This window comes from Hibiscus syriacus, unplaced genomic scaffold (assembly GCF_006381635.1).
Source record: "Hibiscus syriacus cultivar Baekdansim isolate YM2019G1 unplaced genomic scaffold, ASM638163v2 tig00110220_pilon, whole genome shotgun sequence".
In the NCBI taxonomy this organism is placed as follows: Eukaryota; Viridiplantae; Streptophyta; class Magnoliopsida; order Malvales; family Malvaceae; genus Hibiscus; species Hibiscus syriacus.
In genome coordinates this window covers 769,556-786,906 of record NW_024062634.1, presented here as the reverse complement: position 1 = coordinate 786,906, position 17,351 = coordinate 769,556, and the positions used below count along the sequence as shown (strand labels likewise).

The following is a 17,351-nucleotide window of genomic DNA, read 5'->3' as shown; positions in this document are numbered from 1 at the left end:
AAGATCGCCTAATAGAATTAACGATGCTTTGATAATTTGAACATAAACATCCGAATTGTACTAATAATGATATACTTAATTATATTATTCGAAACAAAACAATACAAGAATTTATCGATAGGAATTTATTCAAATGATAAACAGTTTGATATTATTTAATTAAAGTTTTGAGTTTGAATCATTATATATACAGAAAATTATCGCTAAAAACTTATCTAGGTATACGAGGAGGACAAAAAAAATAGAAGTGTAAATTTTTTGGTGGAGGGATTAGCACCACCTTAAAATTACAACTTTTTTTTATTAAGTAAAATTATAACTTAATATATTGGTTTTTTTTGGGCTGAAAAACCTTCAAATTACTCTTGAGTCCAAAATTTTAAGGGCATGTTCAGATTTAATGCAACTAGGTCCCTTGTTCAAAGCAGCTCCTTGGGATACATAGTAATCCATTAATGCTTCAAAGCTTCCTTGTTTCACCACCATAATCTCTAATGATGCAATTGAATCCTCCCTCCTATAGGTTTTATATATTAAGCCTAGGGACTCTTCTATTTTACAGCAGCATTCCGTCGTTGTCATTTGTTAGATTACTGTCAACGTTGCACGTGTGCATGAGGAGGCGGTTAGCTTGTTAGATTGGTTATGCCAAGGTGGTTAGTTTGTTAGATGGTTAATAGAGCTGATGAGAGCCTAACCTACTTGTATAAATACAATGTACCAGCTGATATGCAAAGTCAAGTTGATTTACTGTGTATATTCTCGTTTACACTCACTTTCCAATATGGTATCTTTCACCGAGTATTCTGGGGATCATTGGTAAGCTTTCGCTGCTGCGCGTTCTCGACAATGGCCATGGAGTCGTCCAAGAATTTTGCACAAAAGAAAGTAAGCATTATCCTCGATGAAATGAATTTTCTGCTGTGGAAACAGCATATCTTACTCGCGGTTAGAAGCCACCGTCTCGAACGGTTATTGACCGGTGCCTTGAAACCACCACCGGAGATAGTTCTTGACAACAATGGCGAACCGACCGTCAATGATGCCTTTGAAGAATTCGTAGCACAGGACAATGCGTTGGCGTCGTGGCTTCTTTCCACCATCAGTCCTCACCTTCTACCACAATTCGTTGGAGAAGATTCAACTGCCACAGTATGGAGCACAGTACAACAGTTGTTTGCCAGCAGATCTACTACTGCTGCCATGGGATTGCACTGTAAGCTGCAGTCGTTAAAAAAAGGGAATGATATTATGCGGACCTATCTTACCCGAGTTAAGGAGGTATGTGATTCACTCGCCTCTTGTGGAAGTGTCGTATCATATGTTGGTCATATAGCTAGTGTGCTGAAAGGATTACCCAGGGAGTATCAATCGTTCATGGCGGTTATCACTACGTTGAAAGAAACCCTCTCGCTGGAGGAGTTGCATACTATGCTTCTCGATGTTGAAGCCCAGCTAGTTGGTTTTGATGAGCCTTTGGACTCATTACCTATGAGTGCCAATGTTGCTCAGCATGAGGTGAAATTTTCTGATGACAGTTGTGGTTCCAGGCCCTCTCAACCGTCCTCAGGCAATCGATCTACTGGTCGTGGCCAAGGAAGAACCAGAGTGCAATGTCAACTGTACGACAAGCTTGGTCATATCGTTGACCGCTGTTGGCATAATTTCAAAGAAGATTTCATGTGCGTTACTGCTGAGTCTCGACCTCACAAAAATTAATCTGCCAATGTCAATTATTCAACTGCTGAAACATCCAGTTCGGGGTGTGACTACTGCAATGGTCGATCTCAAACAAGAGCACGAACACCACATGTTAATGTGGCTTCTAAACCAGCAGATCTCTGGATAGTGGATTCGGGTGAGACTCACCACGTTACCCCTGACCTTAATAACATTCTAAGCTCCACTGAGTTTAGAGGTCTAGGTAAATTAACTGTGGGAAATGGGGTTTCTCTTGACATTCACAATATTGGTAATTTAGTTATGGACTCTTCAAGAGCTTTATTTTTGAATGACTTATTGCATGTGCCCCGTATAACATAAAATTTACTTTCGGTCTCTAAGCTTGCTAGGGATAATGCAATTTATGTTGAGTTTCATGCTGGAAAATGTTATGTTCGAGATGAATCAACTAGGGATGTTCTGTTGCAAGGTGAAGAAAAGGATGGCATGTACACCTTTGCCTTTGATTGTTTAAATAGAGTAGAACCTGGTGTTGTTGCTCATGTCGTGACTGCGATGTTACTCGAGTTCAATCCGAACTACGGCACTGACGCCTAGGACATCTAGCTCAATATGCTTTAGATAAAGTAGCTAAAGAAGTCAATGTAAAGCTTGATTCTGAGATTAATAAAACGTGTGTGGCTTGTCTTATAGGCAAAAGCCACAAGCTTCTTTTTGATTCCTCTAAAACTCTTTATAAAAGTCCATTTGAACTTGTTTTCTTAGATTTGTGGGGACCCCCACACGTTGCATCTAATGGGTTTCGATACTACATCTCGTTTGTAGATACATATACTCGGTTTACATGTGTATATTTTCTAAAAGACAAGGCTCAAGCCTTATCTGCCTTCGAGCTTTTCCACAAGCTTGTATTGAATCAGTTTGGTGCATCGGTTAAGGCAGTTCAAACAGAATGGGGAGGAGAATATCGCCCTTTCTCTATGATGCTATCCCAAGCAGGCATAGTGCATCGACTGTCTTGCCCTCACACATCAGAGCAGAACGGTGTTGTCGAGCGCAAACATCGTCACATAGTCGAGCTTGGACTGGTCTTGCTGGCTCAGGCGTCCTTACCTATTCAGTACTGGTCTTATGCTATGACAGCAGCCGTGCACCTCATTAATCGGCTACCAACCAAGGTACTTGAAGGGCTATCACCATTTGAAAAGTTGTTCAACAAGAAACCCGAATATACTGCTCTAAAAGTCTTCGGGTGCCAGTGCTTTCCTCACCTAAGGCCATTTCAAAACTATAAGTTGTCCTTTCGCTCATAACCTTGCACATACTTGGGGTTCAGTCCTCGGCATAAGGGTTACCAATGCCTTGCAGGTGATGGAAGGGTTTATATTTCGCGACACGTGGTGTTTAATGAAATGGTGTTTCCATTTACAGGTAAAGAGGAAGTCAACTCTCAGCACAAAGCTACTATTTTTCGGTCACAAAATATTCCAGTTGTTACCAATATGAAAAGGTGGCAAAATGTGGATTGTACTTCTCGTGATGAAGATGGTGTGGCTGAAAAAGTTGTTTTAGACCAAGCACAACAAACCAAGGTTGTTGCTGAAGCTACAACCCCGCTAGAGCCAACCAATGAGGTTATTGTTGCTTTGGATGCAACCACGACCTCTACTCCGATTACAGGTCCCAATGTAGCTGACTCAGACGTGCATGCTAATGCAGGAGCAACTACACGTCATAATGCCTCGAATGAGGCTGGTGATATAGATTTGGTGAGGCGAAACTGCCATCCAATGCTTACTCGCAACAAGTGTGGGGTGTTCAAACCCAAGTCTTACTCTGCTTGTTTTGAGAACAATATACCTGCCTCAATTCATGAGGCGCTACAATCTGTCAACTGGAGTGAGGCAGTTCGAGACGAGATGGAGGCACTTCAGAGAAACAACACATGGCCGTTAGTGAAGCTACCAACAGGTCATACACCCGTAGGCTGCAAATGGTTATTTAAACTCAAACGGAACCCAGATGGCACTGTTCATCGATATAAAGCCAGATTAGTTGCGAAAGGCTACTCCCAGGTGCTAGGGTGTGACTTCACTGACACCTTTAGTCTAGTTGTAAAATTTCACACCTTCAATGTTGTGTTAACTCTGGCTGTGACAAACGGATGGGAATTGTGGCATGTGGACATCAACAACGCATTCCTCAACGGGGACTTAGGAGAAGATATTTTTATGAAGCAACTACCAGGCTTCGAGCAAGTGGTTGCAGATGGTTCTCCTCTCGTCTACAAGTTACAAAAGGCTCTTTATGGCCTTAGACAAGCACCCCGAAACTGGCACTCTAAGCTTAAAACCAGTCTTGTGGAAATGGGATTTGTCTCGTCTCGTGCAGACTCTTCCTTATTTGTCAATAGGAATCATGGCAATGATGTCTATGTACTAGTATACGTTGATGATATTGTCATCACTGGACAATCTATTGCTCGGATACGAGAGGTGGTGCAATCGCTCAGTCAAAAATTCTCGCTCAAGGACTTGGTCCTACTCAGCTATTTTTTAGGTATTGAGGTGCATCGGTCATGAGACACTATTGTACTGAGCCAAAAGAAGTTCATACTAGAGCTGCTGGAAAAATCTGGTATGGCAAGAGCAGCTAGTTGTGGAACACCGATGACTTTGTCTTCCAAATTGTTAGCAAATGAGGGGTAATTGCTTTCTAATGCAACCGAATATCGTAGTATAGTAGGATATTTATTGTATGTGTGTCACACGCGTCTAGACCTGGCATATAGCGTTGGGAAAGTGGAACAATTTATGCACGCTCCGAGAGAAACTCACATGGTTGTTGTCAAAAGAATATTGCGGTATCTAACTAGATCGGTTAATTATGGACTGATGTTTCAACCTAGAGATGATTGTCTGTCAGTTACTGCTTTTGCTGATGCAGACTGAGAAGCAAATATTGATGATCGATAATCGAATTCTGGCTATGGTGTCTTTGCTGGAAAGTGTCTTGTTGTCTGGAGCTCGAAGAAGCAGAAAACGGTGTCAATATCGACAATGAAAGCCTAGTACAAGTGTGTAGCAGACACTGCTGCTGAGGTAACCTGGGTAGGTGCCTTGTTTAATGATCTCGGGCTGTCGCAACGCCAGGAACCGGTGATCTGGTGCGACAATACAGGGGTTGTCGCGATGAGCGCAAACGCCATCTACCACTCCCAGTCTAAGCACATTGATATGGATGTGCATTTTGTACGGGAAAAAGTTGCAACCGGACAATTGTTAGTAAACTACATACCAGCAGCGCACCATGTTGCAGATGGCTTCACCAAGGCTTTGTCGAAGACGACTTTTGAAGAGTTTCGGAGAAATGTGTGTGTCGTGCCTGTTGTATAAGTAGAGTTCATAAAAAAAAGGGGAGAAAAGAAATAGTAGGGGGAATGTTAGATTACTGTCAAAGTTGCACGTGTGCATGAGGAGGCGGTTAGTTTGTTAGATTGGTTATGCCAAGGTGGTTAGCTTATTAGATGGTTAATGGAGCTGATGAGAGCCTAACCTACTTGTATAAATACAATGTACCAGCTGATATGCAAAGTCAAGTTGATTTCCTGTGTATATTCTCGTTTACACTCACTTTCCAATATCATTGGATGGAGCTCTTTGGTATCATCGTCACCTTCTTTTTCCATAAGTTCCCAAAATATGACATAATGACCCGGTATGGAAGATGTATCTCTATAGCTAGTGTACCATCTCAGGATGAACCCGAACGGTTCAACAAGAGTCTTTGCTTCTGTCGCTGCCTTTATGAGATCTGATACACTTGTTATATCTGTATCCACACTTGGAATTATGTTTTGCCTCTCTACAAATTGAAATTGACGCTCGTTATTGTGGAAACCAGTGACCTTAAGAATATCTCCACCTTTGTATCTATATAATCCTGAAACGAAAATCAATGGTACAGTTAGCATAGTATTAATTTACAGCCGCAACTCATTGTAACGGCCACTTCTTAACAGTTTTCAAGCTCATCGGAACACCGTAACCTCATACTAAGATTGTTATAGTGAAACTTTATCTGCAGAAGTTGGGACAAGTAACTCATAATATTGAGTTATTAACCAAGCCTCAGATTTACAAGATCCACAGGTTCACCAGCAAGCTGAATCTGTTCGGACATCGTTGTGCCGCAGTTCTTCACTGGAAGGAATTTGAAGTAAGCCATGTTGGGGAGAAACGTGTAAGAGACATCAAAAGGTTTGCTTAGAGGCTCTAAATTGATACCACAACCGGCTTCCGAGCAAATATAAACAGTCAACACTATAGGGAACCCTCCGCCGTAGAATTCGAGTGTTTCAACGTATTGGCTCATAGAACCTGTGGTAATGGCATCAATAAGCTTGGCTTTCAGCCAAAGTTTTTTGAGTATTCCTCCCATTACAACTACATATGTTTCGGATCGAATCCGCCAGTTCCGAATTAGGCTTCAGGACCAAGGAGACCGCATTTCGGCAGCCGGAATCGGTGATCCAATAGCTAAGTCGACCTGTTTTTAACTTATTATTCTTCGTTGTCTAGATACTTGTGCGGGAAGAGTCAAACCGTCTGTCAAAATTTTAGTGTGGCCAAATGATATCAGATCAGTTGGTTTAATGCGCCATATTATCATTTTGTTACTTTAACGACAACTCTTAACAAAAATGATCGATTTATTATAAATAAAAACTATCAGTGACCAAATTATAACTTTTAAAACATTATTGGATAAAAGAAAAACTTATTTAAACATTAATGATTATTTATGAAATTTACCCTATTTAAATTGCTTCTCCTCCACATACTGTAAATTGCTTGAACTTATCCTCTATTTCCATTTACTGTAAATTGCTTGAACTTATCCTCTATTTCCATTTATTCATTCAAATTATATTATTCAGCTCTAAACCGGATCTGATCTGTCATTGATCGGATCATTTCATCTGTTCTAAAGTTGCAAACAGCGAGGTGTTAAAATTTCAGACAAGAAACTGCAGTTTGGTTTTAATGGCAAGTACAAATGACAACAAAGATGGGTTGAAGATGATAGAGGAACTAACCACCAATGCTCAGCAGATCCAAGAACAAGTGTTGCAGCAAATACTGGAGACGAATGGTGGGACTGAGTATCTAAGTCGATTCATCAATGGCCAAACTGACAAGCAATGCTTCAAAACCAAAGTTCCCATTGTCACTTATGAAGACGTTAAGCCCTACATCGATCGGATTGCCAACGGCGAGACATCGAACATCCTTGTAACCGAACCGGTCGTCGAGTTCTATACGAGGTGCAAATTTATTGTCTCTTTGTTTTATTATTTAAATGTTCTTGCCATATTTCCTAGTTCGTACTAAGTTCATCGCTGTTTGATTGTTTGCAGCACTGGAACTTCAGGAGGGTTGCCCAAGTTGATACCTGTGACGGCTCAGGTCTACAATCAAAGGGTTCTTTACTTTCTCCTCTCGAATTGTCTGATGAACAAGTAAGACTAATTTTTTATAGCTTGGCTGTTAGCTTATAATTTTAGGTGAAAGAAAGTGAAGAAAAATATGTCAAAATGATCCGTTTCACTGTCATAGTTCAGCAGAATCCAAAAACTGACTGGTCCATGTTTATTCAGACAATTGGGTGACTTAGACAAACCCGGTAAAAGAATGCAAGTTTTGTTTGCCAAACCGGAGACTGAAACCGCTGGCGGCTTCAAGGCAAGAACTGTTCTAACAAGTCTGTTGAAGGATAGCTGGTTTATAACAAACGTTTCCAAGCTTTGCACAAGCCCCATTGAGACATTGTTTTGTTCAGACAACAACCAGAGCATGTTCTGTCAATTACTAAGTGGTTTAATACAGCGAGACGAGGTGGTTTCAGTTGGCTCGACTTTTGCTACCGTTGTGCTAAGAGCTATCAAGTTTTTAGAAGATCACTATGAAGAGTTATGCTCCAACATAAAAACAGGTCGACTTAGCGATTGGATCACTGATTCCGGCTGCAGAAATGCAGTATCCTTGATCCTGAAGCCTAATCCGGAACTGTCCGATTCGATCCGAAACATATGTAGTTGTGAATCATGGGAAGGAATACTAAAAAAGCTTTGGCCTAAAGCCGAGTATATTAGAGGCATTACAACAGGTTCTATGAGCCAATACGTTGAAACACTTGAATTCTACGGCGGAGGGCTCCCTCTAGTGTCGAGTATTTATATGTGCTCAGAAGCCATTTGTGGTCTCAATTTAGAGCCTCTGGCCAAACCTTCTGATGTCTCTTACACGTTTCTCCCCAACATGGCTTACTTCGAATTCCTCCCCGTCAACAAAGACGGCGCAACGATGTCCGAACAGATTCAGAGTGAACCTGTGGATCTTGTAAATGTGAGGCTTGGTCAATATTATGAGTTACTTGTCACAACTTTTGCAGGTAAAGTTCGACTATTGCTAACTGTGACCTTAAAAATCTCGTTATGGTGAGTCTATTACGCTGTGTTGCGGCCATAAGTTAGTACTATACTAACTGTAACATTGATTTTCCTTTCAGGGTTATATAGATACAAAGTTGGAGATATTCTTAAGGTGACCGGTTTCCATAATAACGCGCCTCAATTCCAATTTGTGGAGACGCAAAATGTAATTCTGAGTGTGGAGTCGGATAAAACGAGCGAATCGGATCTCTTAAAGGCGGTAACGGAAGCAAAGACTCTTCTTGATCCTCTTGGATTCATCCTGAGATGGTACACCAGCTATGTTGATACATCTTCGATACCGGGTCACTATGTCATATTTTGGGAGCTTATGACAAAAGAAGGCGACGACAATACCAAAGAGCTCGATCCGATGATAATGGAGGAATGTTGCTATAAAATGGAAGAGTCGTTGGGTTTTATATACAAAATGTATAGGAAGGAGAATGCAATTGCAGCATTGGAGATTAGGGTGGTAAAACAAGCAAGTTTCGAAGCATTAATGGATTATTACGTGACCCAAGGAGCTTCTGTGAGTCAATACAAAGGACCTGCTTGCATTAAATCTAAAGATGCTCTTAAAATTTTAGACTCGAGAGTGATCGCAAGGTTTTCTAGCCCAAGAAAACCGAAGTTGTTGTAATTTCCTTTCCCTAAATAAGTATGTTTTGTGTGCTAAACGATTAAAAGATGGTATAACCAAATTTATATTTGGTGTAGGGTGAAATGGTCGTTATTTTAGTATGGTAAAAGTTTGTTTCCTAAACCTGTGAGGCTATTTTTCAAGCTAGTTGAGAAGTAGCCATTTGCTTCAAACATACACCTTGTAGAATATGTTCTCTTAATTTTTATAACCTCTAACAACAGATGAAACAGCTTCACAACAAAATAATTACAACGGTTGCAAAGGTCGAGCCAACTGAAACGACCTGGTCTCGCTGTATTAAACCAATTAGTAATGGACAGAACATGCTCTGCTTGTTGTCCGAACAGAACATTGTTTCAATGGGACTGGTGTAAAGCTTGGAAAGCGTTGGTTAGAAGCCAGCTATCCTTCAACAGACTCGTTAGAACAGTTCTTGCCTTGACGACGCCCGTAGTTTCGGTCTCCGATTTGGCAAACAAAACTTGCATTCTTTTTCCGGGTTTGTCTAAGTCACCAAATTGTCTGAATAAACATGAACCAGTCAGTTTTTAAGTTTGTGCTGAACTATGACAGTGACATGGATCATATTGGCATATTTAGATTCTTACTTGTTCATCGGACATGCCAAGAGGAGAAAGTAAAGAACCCTTTGATCATAAACTTGAACCGTCGCAGGGATCAACTTGGGCAACCCTCCTGAAGTTCCAGTGCTGCAAATAATCAAAACTTAGTACAGGAACCATAGCAAGAACATTTAAATGATAAATAAATTTGCACCTCGTATAGAACTCGACGACCGGTTCAGTTGAAAGGATGTCGGATGTGTCCCCGTCGGTACTCCGATCGATGTAAGGCTTAACATCTTCATAAGTGACAATGGGAACATTGGCTTTGAAGCATTGTTTGTCAGTTTGGCCATTGACGGATCCACTTTGATACTCAGTCCCACCATTCGTCTCCGGTATTTGCTGCAACACTAGTTCTTGGATTTGCTCAGCACTACGGGTAATGTCCTATATCATCGTCAATCCATCTTGTACTCATCTGTAGTTGCCATTAAAACCAACCTCCAGTTTCTTGTCTGGAAATCTTAACACCTCGCTGTTCGCGACTTCAGAAAGTCTTTTCAGATATACAGGTGGGTGTATACGTATTTTAACTAATACACTACAAAAGAAAATTAAATTACCGAGAATAAATTTCTGAAGATTTTAAAATATGTTGTAATTTATCGATGAAAATACAATATTTCATCACAAAATTTTAATTGAAGTTGTAATTTTTATCGGGTTTTTGTCGTTATTTTAATAAAAAATATCAATTTAATTTATGATGAAACGTTAGTTAAATAAAATAAAAAGATAATAAAACTACCATGGGGAGAAACTAAAATAAGCTCATAAAAGATATTGATAGATTTGATATACTTATTTTTAATAAGTGTAAAAGAGTAGGAAATATAATAAAAAAATATATAAATATTATTTATTGATTTTTCTAATAATACACTTTGAATGAGTCAATTTTTTAAAAAAAGGAACTAATTTAGTTAGACAGAAAAATAATTAATATAATATATTTAGTTATCAAATTTTTATGTTGGTTTTGTATATTACCCATAGGCCATAAACTATAACATTAAATTACGGTTGTAATAAAATAAAATAACTGTATAGTAATATTTTTTTTAAAATTATTATCACACCATAATCACATCTACAATTTAAAAATATAACTATTTTAAAAAATAAATCAGGTTGTAAAGTTTAACATTTAGAACTATAACAATACATTCACAGCTGGTTAATTAAACAATAATTTTAGTTTGCCTATCACTTTCTTCTGAAATTTCAATTTTAATCCATTTTCTACACATAGTGATTAATAGGAGGACACCTGCTTGGCAGGAGAGACCGCATATTAAGCCTATCCACAAACCCTGGAAAGAAAATAAATCACAAAATTAGAGTAAATTAATACTCAATTATGGAGATAAAACCCTCAAGTCAAAGTGACACCAAACTGCTATTATGCATCGCACATCAATCAGATATGAGGTTGATTCTATTTTGATCATTTAAGCAAAAATTTATCAGTTAAGACACTAAACTTCCAAATTAATTTAAATTAAGCCATTGATCGTTAATTGTTAGTGGAATTACCGACATCTAACAGTTTGTATAGTAATACATTTGATCGTCATCAGTTACACATTCTATCAGTTTGATCCTAATGAGGATGATAACACATCTAATGAATGCGTAGGTAATGAGGACCAAACTGATAGAAGACATAAGTAATGAGAACCAAATGTGTTATTATACAAATTTATGCTAACATACCGGTGTCTTGATTGAAACTCACTTAAAAGTTTAATGATCAGAATAGAATCAACCCCATAGACTAAATTTATACTTCAAAGCTATTCAAAGGGGTTTGTTATTCTATACTTCTTTTCGAGAGCGGATCAAGGAGCGTTTGATTATTGAAAGTGACAGCAAGGTGGCAGTGGATTGGGTTAGGGAGGTTGAATTATGTCCTGATATTTATGCTTATATTATTAAAGACATTGTTCATAGACTTAATGTATTTGAAGGTGTTATTAGATGGGTTAATAGGACAGCCAATCTAGAGGTTGATGCCTTAGCTAAAGAAGGAATAGGCTGAATTTATGTTGTTGTTTCTGGTTGTTTAGGTTCATTTTCTGTTCTTAGGGTTCTGTTTGAGGTTTTCTAGATGTATCTTATGTAACTCCTTTTGTTGAATAAAATCCTAAGGCGTTCTTTTCCTCCTTCCGCTGATTAAGGAGCTTGTGATTAAGGAGCTTCACTACAAGCTCCATTAATCATGAAGGGGATTTTTAACAAGGCCTGAATTCCTTATCAAAAAAAAAAAGAATCAACCCCATAGTTTAGTGAGACCAATAGGATAATTTACCCTTAAATATATATGTATATGTAGTAGTGTATTACCTTAGCATAAAGCTTGAATTTAAATGCAAGAAGGCCTGCAATTGGCATTCCAATGAAATAAAAAGTCCCCATATTAACCCATGCTGCCAATAGCTGCCAACCACTTCCTCTGGCCACCCCTGCAACATTTATGAACTTCCATCTTCAATAATCATATTTTCTAAACTTTGCTTTTAGTTCACCATTAATAATAACATACCCGATAGGACGCCTTGAAAAGAATCGATGGTTATGGAGATCAAAAGAAGGGGTGTCATTGAAGCGAATTGGTTGATGATTAAAGAACTGTTGCTAAAGGAAGCAGCCCAGATATCATGACCAAATGCCAGAGCAAGCACAATCACAAGTGCAAGGAGGACCGAGAGCTTGAGGGTGACAGCCATGGCGTTCTTGGCCCGAGTTGGATGCCCAGCTCCTAGCTCATTCGAAACCCTTGTGCTGTGTCATATAATTTATAAATCTTGGGCAAAATGGAGGAATATTAATAACTCAAAAGATAATAATTTAACTTACCTTGCAGCAGCACTGAGGCCATAAGTTGTCATGTAGGCAATTGCTTCTGTATTCACACTTTGGAATAAAAAAAACAAAAGCTTTAAACTAGATGAAGCCAATTGCATCAAAATCAACAATGCTATATCTTTTTCTAAGTTCACCAATTTGGTCCTCAAACTTTGTAAATTACATCGATATTTATAAAGAATAATGTTAGAGAGTTTGAGAACTAAATCGATAGAAATTAAAAACGATGAACCCATCACTAAACCTTAATAATATCGAAAATTAAAACCCATCTGCTTCGTCAACCCGTCATTAAAATCCACTGGCAATTAACATTGAATGTTTTGCTTACCACATTGCAATCAATGAAGTATTTAATTCTGAATTAGGCATCAGCCCTGCACACAGCACAAGAAGCTCGAAAGCCCAGTATTCCAAACTGGGGAAAATAGAAAGATCAACTTTTAGTAAGGTTTCAAGCTGTAATAATTTAATCAAAATTTCGGAACTAAAAACCCGTTTAATTACGAATCTCATCCTAATACTTTATGAAAATTGAGAAACCAGTCCTTCAACTTACCAAACCATTGCGGCTGAAGGGAGGGACAACTTCAAGTTCGTGATAACGTGCCTAAACGATTCCAACGAAAACCCTTCCCAGGTCTTCTCAAATTCCTTAGCGAAGAACACGTAAACCGACAACGAGAGAAACGAAATCCACAGCGAAATCGAAGCCGCCAACGGAGCTCCCGCGAAACCCAGATCAGTACAATTCACCAAAGCGTAAGCAACGCCTAAATGAATGCCCATCGGAATGACCGAAAACCAAACCAGCGGCAGCAAAATGCTTTGCGTCTGAAGAAATCTGAGTACGTTTTGAACGAAGCCGTAGGCAAATAAGCCCGGGGTCAGGTACTTGATGTAGAGAGCAGCGGTTTTTGAAATCTGGGCATCTTGTTGGAGCAAGATGAGGATGGGCTCGGTGTAGAACCATAAGATGGATATGATGATGGAGAAAAAGCATGAGATTATGCACGATGATTGGAGGTAAATCCCCAGCATCCGGTAAAGTTTTGCACCGAATCCTTGGCCGCATAGTGTTTCTAAAGATCCACTTAATCCTGTCTACAACCATAACGGGAGAAGATGAATTTGTACTGTAACATTGAGGCGTTGAAGACTTGACAAGTGACTTAAAAGAATAAAATTTTAATGATCATATTGAAAAAAATTAAAATTAAATAACCAAAATAAAATTAAAAACAAAAATACATTAAAAATTGACAAAAACTTAATTATATAAATATTAGGGTAAAGTATAGTAATGGTCACTGACCTTTTCTGAAGCTTTCATTTAGGTCCCTCAACTTTTAAAATTTGCAATACAACCCCCAACATTTAGTTCGTTTATAATATAGTCTCCGACGTCACACTGCCGTTATAAGATGCTGAAGTGGCAGCGAGATCACCGTTTGCAGCTATGAAAATTAGGGTAAATTATATAAATGGTCACAGGACTTTTCAAGATCTTACATTTAGGTCCTATAACTTTTAAAACTTGTAAAATAGTCCTCAATTTCATTCTAAACCTCAAATTCAAAAATAATTCAATTACATTCTAAACCCCAAATTCCAAAATAATCAAAATAATATTGAGTTAACCAAGATTTCATGTTAACCAAGATTTATATAAAATTTTGTTGATTTTTTTTAATGTTTTGATTGAGTTGCATTCAGTGAAAATTGATTGTTACTGTTCGATTGAGTTCATGTGCAATTGAATGATGGGGTATGCATGTGTAAATGATGTCAAGTTCATATCAAAATTAATTGTTACTATTCTAAAAATTTATAGATTTAAGTTCATGAAAACAAATGTTTCACATTTAAGTCCCAACAACCAATATTTAAATAGCATCAATGTTTACAATATTTTATTCAAACTCAGTACCCAATACACATGCAACACAATCTGAAAAAACAATAAGAAATTAGAACTCAATATCCAACACCATCAAACGTCATTTACACATGCATACTCCACCATGCAATTGCACATGAACTCAATCTAACAGTAACAATCAATTTTCACGGAATACAACTCAATCAAAACATAAAAAAATAAAAAAAAAATTATATAAATCTTGGTTAACATGAAATCTTGGTTAACTCAATATTATTTTGAAGTATTTTAGAATTTGGGGTTTAGAATGTAATTGAATTATTTTGGAATTTGGGGTTTAGAATGAAATTTAGGACTATTTTGCAAGTTTTAAAAGTTGGGGGACCTAAATGTAAGTTCTTGAAAAGTTTAGTGATATTTATATAATTTACTCTAATTTTCATAGTTGCAAACGGTGATCTCACTGCCACGTCAGCGTCTTCTAACGGGACCATATTGCAAACGGATTAAATATTGAGGATTGTATTGTAAGTTTTAAAAGTTTGAAGACCTAAATGAAAGCTTCAGAAAAGTTTAGTGACCATTACTATACTTTACCCTAAATATTAATATAAAATAACTTTTATAAAGTAAATGAAATTTTCAAGCTGACATATTTTGTTTCTTTCCTCTTATTTTCTTTTAGGTTCGAAAAATAAAATACAAAAAAAGTAGGCTTGAGTTTTTATTAAAAATTTATATATTATGTAAAAATTAAATTAGTTACGTGTAAAATTAAAAGAATTTTAGATAATAAAAATGAATTGAATGGATTTAAAATTTTAATATATATATATATATATATATATATATATATATTAGAAGTCCATTCATTTGATTATAAAAAATTATAATTGGTTTAATCTATTTAGTATAGATGAATAAAGAGATATTAGATATACGACTATATCCCGTTAAAATTTGAAGATCTTATATAATTTAATTATATTTTTAAATATTTTATTAATATTTATTTGGATGAAGTACACAAATGGTCCATCAACTATAGAGTATTACTTTAATGGGTAATTCGACTATTAAAAGTTACAAAATAGTCCCCTAATTATAGAACGTTGCTTTTTTAAGTCCCCGACTATTGAAAGTTGTAAAATGATCACCCGACTATTTATTGTATTCCAAACTAGTCTTTTTTTAGTTAAAAATTGATGGTAGTTTGAGTTAGCCATTAACCTACTGATTAATAAATGATAGTCGTTTGAGATTCTGAGTTTATATTATATCATATCTCAGTCAGTAGGTTAACTTTTAACAAAAAAGAATGTGTTTGGAACACAATGAATAGTCGTGTGACTATTTTGTAACTTTTAATAGTCAAGGGACTTAAAAAGGAAATGTCTTATAGTCAATGGAGCATTTTTAACCTTTAATATTCGGAAGATTCAATAAAGTAATATCTTATTATTTTTATCATTCTAAAAGTTTATATTTTCGTACATTTAAATATCTAATATAACTTCTTAAGTTTGTAAAATTCTTTTGACTTCTACGAAACTGAGTTTTTACATCATAATTATCTTGATTGAACCAGCTACACTACGTACTATAAGTTTATGTTTATATATAAAGATAAGGATTTTATTGGAAAAAATAACAAAATTAAGAAAATAATTTCATAGAAAATCGAGAGATGAAGTGCTAACCATGAAAGCGAAGCCAGTGACGGTAGCCCAAGAATTAGCAAGCGTTGCACCGGCGAGTTGGAGCTCCCCGAGGTGACCGGCAAACATGAGGGACACCAAAGTTATCGACAAAAACGAAACGTTAGAGGCAATCATAGGGAGTGAGAACAACACTTGTCTCCTCGCCTCCTCCTTGTCCCAAACTTTCCTCCACCACCGTCGATCTTTGTCGTCGGGGTGGTGGTGATCGACAACCGATAACAGAGTCTCGGTTGCCTCCGAATAACTTTTCTCTCGGGACATCTCTATGCTCTTCTTTACTCTTCTAGGGCACTAGTCGTTGCTCAAGGAAGGTTAAAAGAGGAGGAGAACGTAAATGCTATTAATTTTGATACCTACGCTTATTAATAACATTCTCAACCTGTTATTAGGGTAAATTACATTGGTGGTCACCGAATGTTTAAGATATTTTTGGATTGGTTTGAACTCAAATTATGTTAATCCCTAATGTCAAACGGAACCTTCCCACGTTTAGGATTGATCGATGACCATTCTGTTCGTTAAAAACTCACCAAAAACGTTGTGTAATTTGTTTGTTTTTCTTTACTTTTTTTTTTGTTTGCTTTTGTTGTTGTTTATTATTTGTGCTATTGGTAGTTATAGACGGTGATCGAAATAACACTAATAAAAATAATAATTAAAGTAGGTGCGACAACTCCTAATTTAAAATAAAAAACCTTAGGTTTTGTTAGGATTTTATTTAACGATACGACGACTCCTAATAACGACTAAAGGAAGTGCGATGATTCCTAATTAATGCATCATGTCAACTTTTTAACCGTAGTTAATAATAACGATCGTATTAAAAATAATTAAAAGTTTAATGATTTTATTGTAGGTATGTAATATATCCTATGAAAAAGGGTTGAAGGAGTCAAAAAATCGGTGCTTTGCATCAAGTGATTTTGCAACAAATTAAAGAAGATAAAACATATGATATTGTTGTTTTTAAGGAACGACGTGGCATGGTTATTTAGGTGTTAGTAATTACGTGTGTATAAAGTAATAAATTAATGGTGGTTTTGCCCTCCAGCTGCCCGCCTCTACTCTACGGGTAGCATGGTGTAAAATTAATGCATGCTACAAATGGATCCACCCAACACATCCCATATGAATCCATAACTGCACAACCGTTTTCATGTCAAACACTATGTTAGATGATGTTTGGTTGGATGAAATTTTTTAAAATTGGTAGAAATTGAAATTTTATTCTACTACGTTTTTTTTAAGGGAATTGAATTCCATTGGAATCCCTGATGGAATTCAATTCCATCAAATGAGGGAAAGTGAATTCCATAAAAAAATGGATAGAATTCAATTCTCTTGTTGGAGGGAATTGAAATTTGATTATACTACCCTCATCAATCATTTGGTAATTTATTCATATATTGAACAAAAATATTTTATTATTATA

The 17,351-nt window shown here is 36.9% G+C and overlaps 2 protein-coding genes and 1 pseudogene across 2 annotated transcripts; 1 reads left to right on the top strand and 2 right to left on the bottom strand.

The window, feature by feature from the left end:
• Window positions 1–303: 303 nt before the first annotated feature.
• LOC120114089 lies at window positions 304–10,442 on the bottom strand (annotated as a pseudogene).
• On the top strand, window positions 6,570–8,903 carry LOC120114155 (indole-3-acetic acid-amido synthetase GH3.17-like). Its single transcript, XM_039135147.1, has 4 exons — window positions 6,570–7,009; window positions 7,103–7,204; window positions 7,343–8,136; window positions 8,254–8,903. Exons 1-4 carry the CDS (start codon window positions 6,729–6,731, stop codon window positions 8,817–8,819), a joined length of 1,743 nt encoding a protein of 580 aa, XP_038991078.1. The 5' UTR covers window positions 6,570–6,728; the 3' UTR covers window positions 8,820–8,903.
• Window positions 10,443–10,622: 180 nt separating the features above from the next.
• On the bottom strand, window positions 10,623–16,180 carry LOC120114088 (protein DETOXIFICATION 18-like). The gene is made up of 7 exons (XM_039135101.1): window positions 15,899–16,180; window positions 12,876–13,420; window positions 12,648–12,734; window positions 12,308–12,364; window positions 11,994–12,232; window positions 11,795–11,913; window positions 10,623–10,761 (listed from the first exon to the last, which is right to left on the bottom strand). The coding sequence occupies exons 1-7, from the start codon at window positions 16,178–16,180 to the stop codon at window positions 10,630–10,632; spliced, it is 1,461 nt and encodes a 486-aa protein (XP_038991032.1). The 3' UTR covers window positions 10,623–10,629.
• Between the last annotated feature and the right edge of the window lie 1,171 nt (window positions 16,181–17,351).

Bases quoted from the DNA above. Each gene is read 5' to 3' on its own strand.
- LOC120114155 (XM_039135147.1), top strand. From the start codon at position 6,729: ATGGCAAGTACAAATGACAACAAAGATGGGTTGAAGATGATAGAGGAA. The intron at 7,205-7,342 runs GTAAGACTAATT...ATGTTTATTCAG, and splicing joins TCGAATTGTCTGATGAACAA to ACAATTGGGTGACTTAGACA. The intron at 8,137-8,253 runs GTAAAGTTCGAC...TTTTCCTTTCAG, and splicing joins ACTTGTCACAACTTTTGCAG to GGTTATATAGATACAAAGTT.
- LOC120114088 (XM_039135101.1), bottom strand. From the start codon at position 16,180: ATGTCCCGAGAGAAAAGTTATTCGGAGGCAACCGAGACTCTGTTATCG. The intron at 12,735-12,875 runs GTAAGTTGAAGG...TATTTTCCCCAG, and splicing joins CCTTCAGCCGCAATGGTTTG to TTTGGAATACTGGGCTTTCG. The intron at 10,762-11,794 runs GTAATACACTAC...TTTTCTTTCCAG, and splicing joins AATTCAAGCTTTATGCTAAG to GGTTTGTGGATAGGCTTAAT.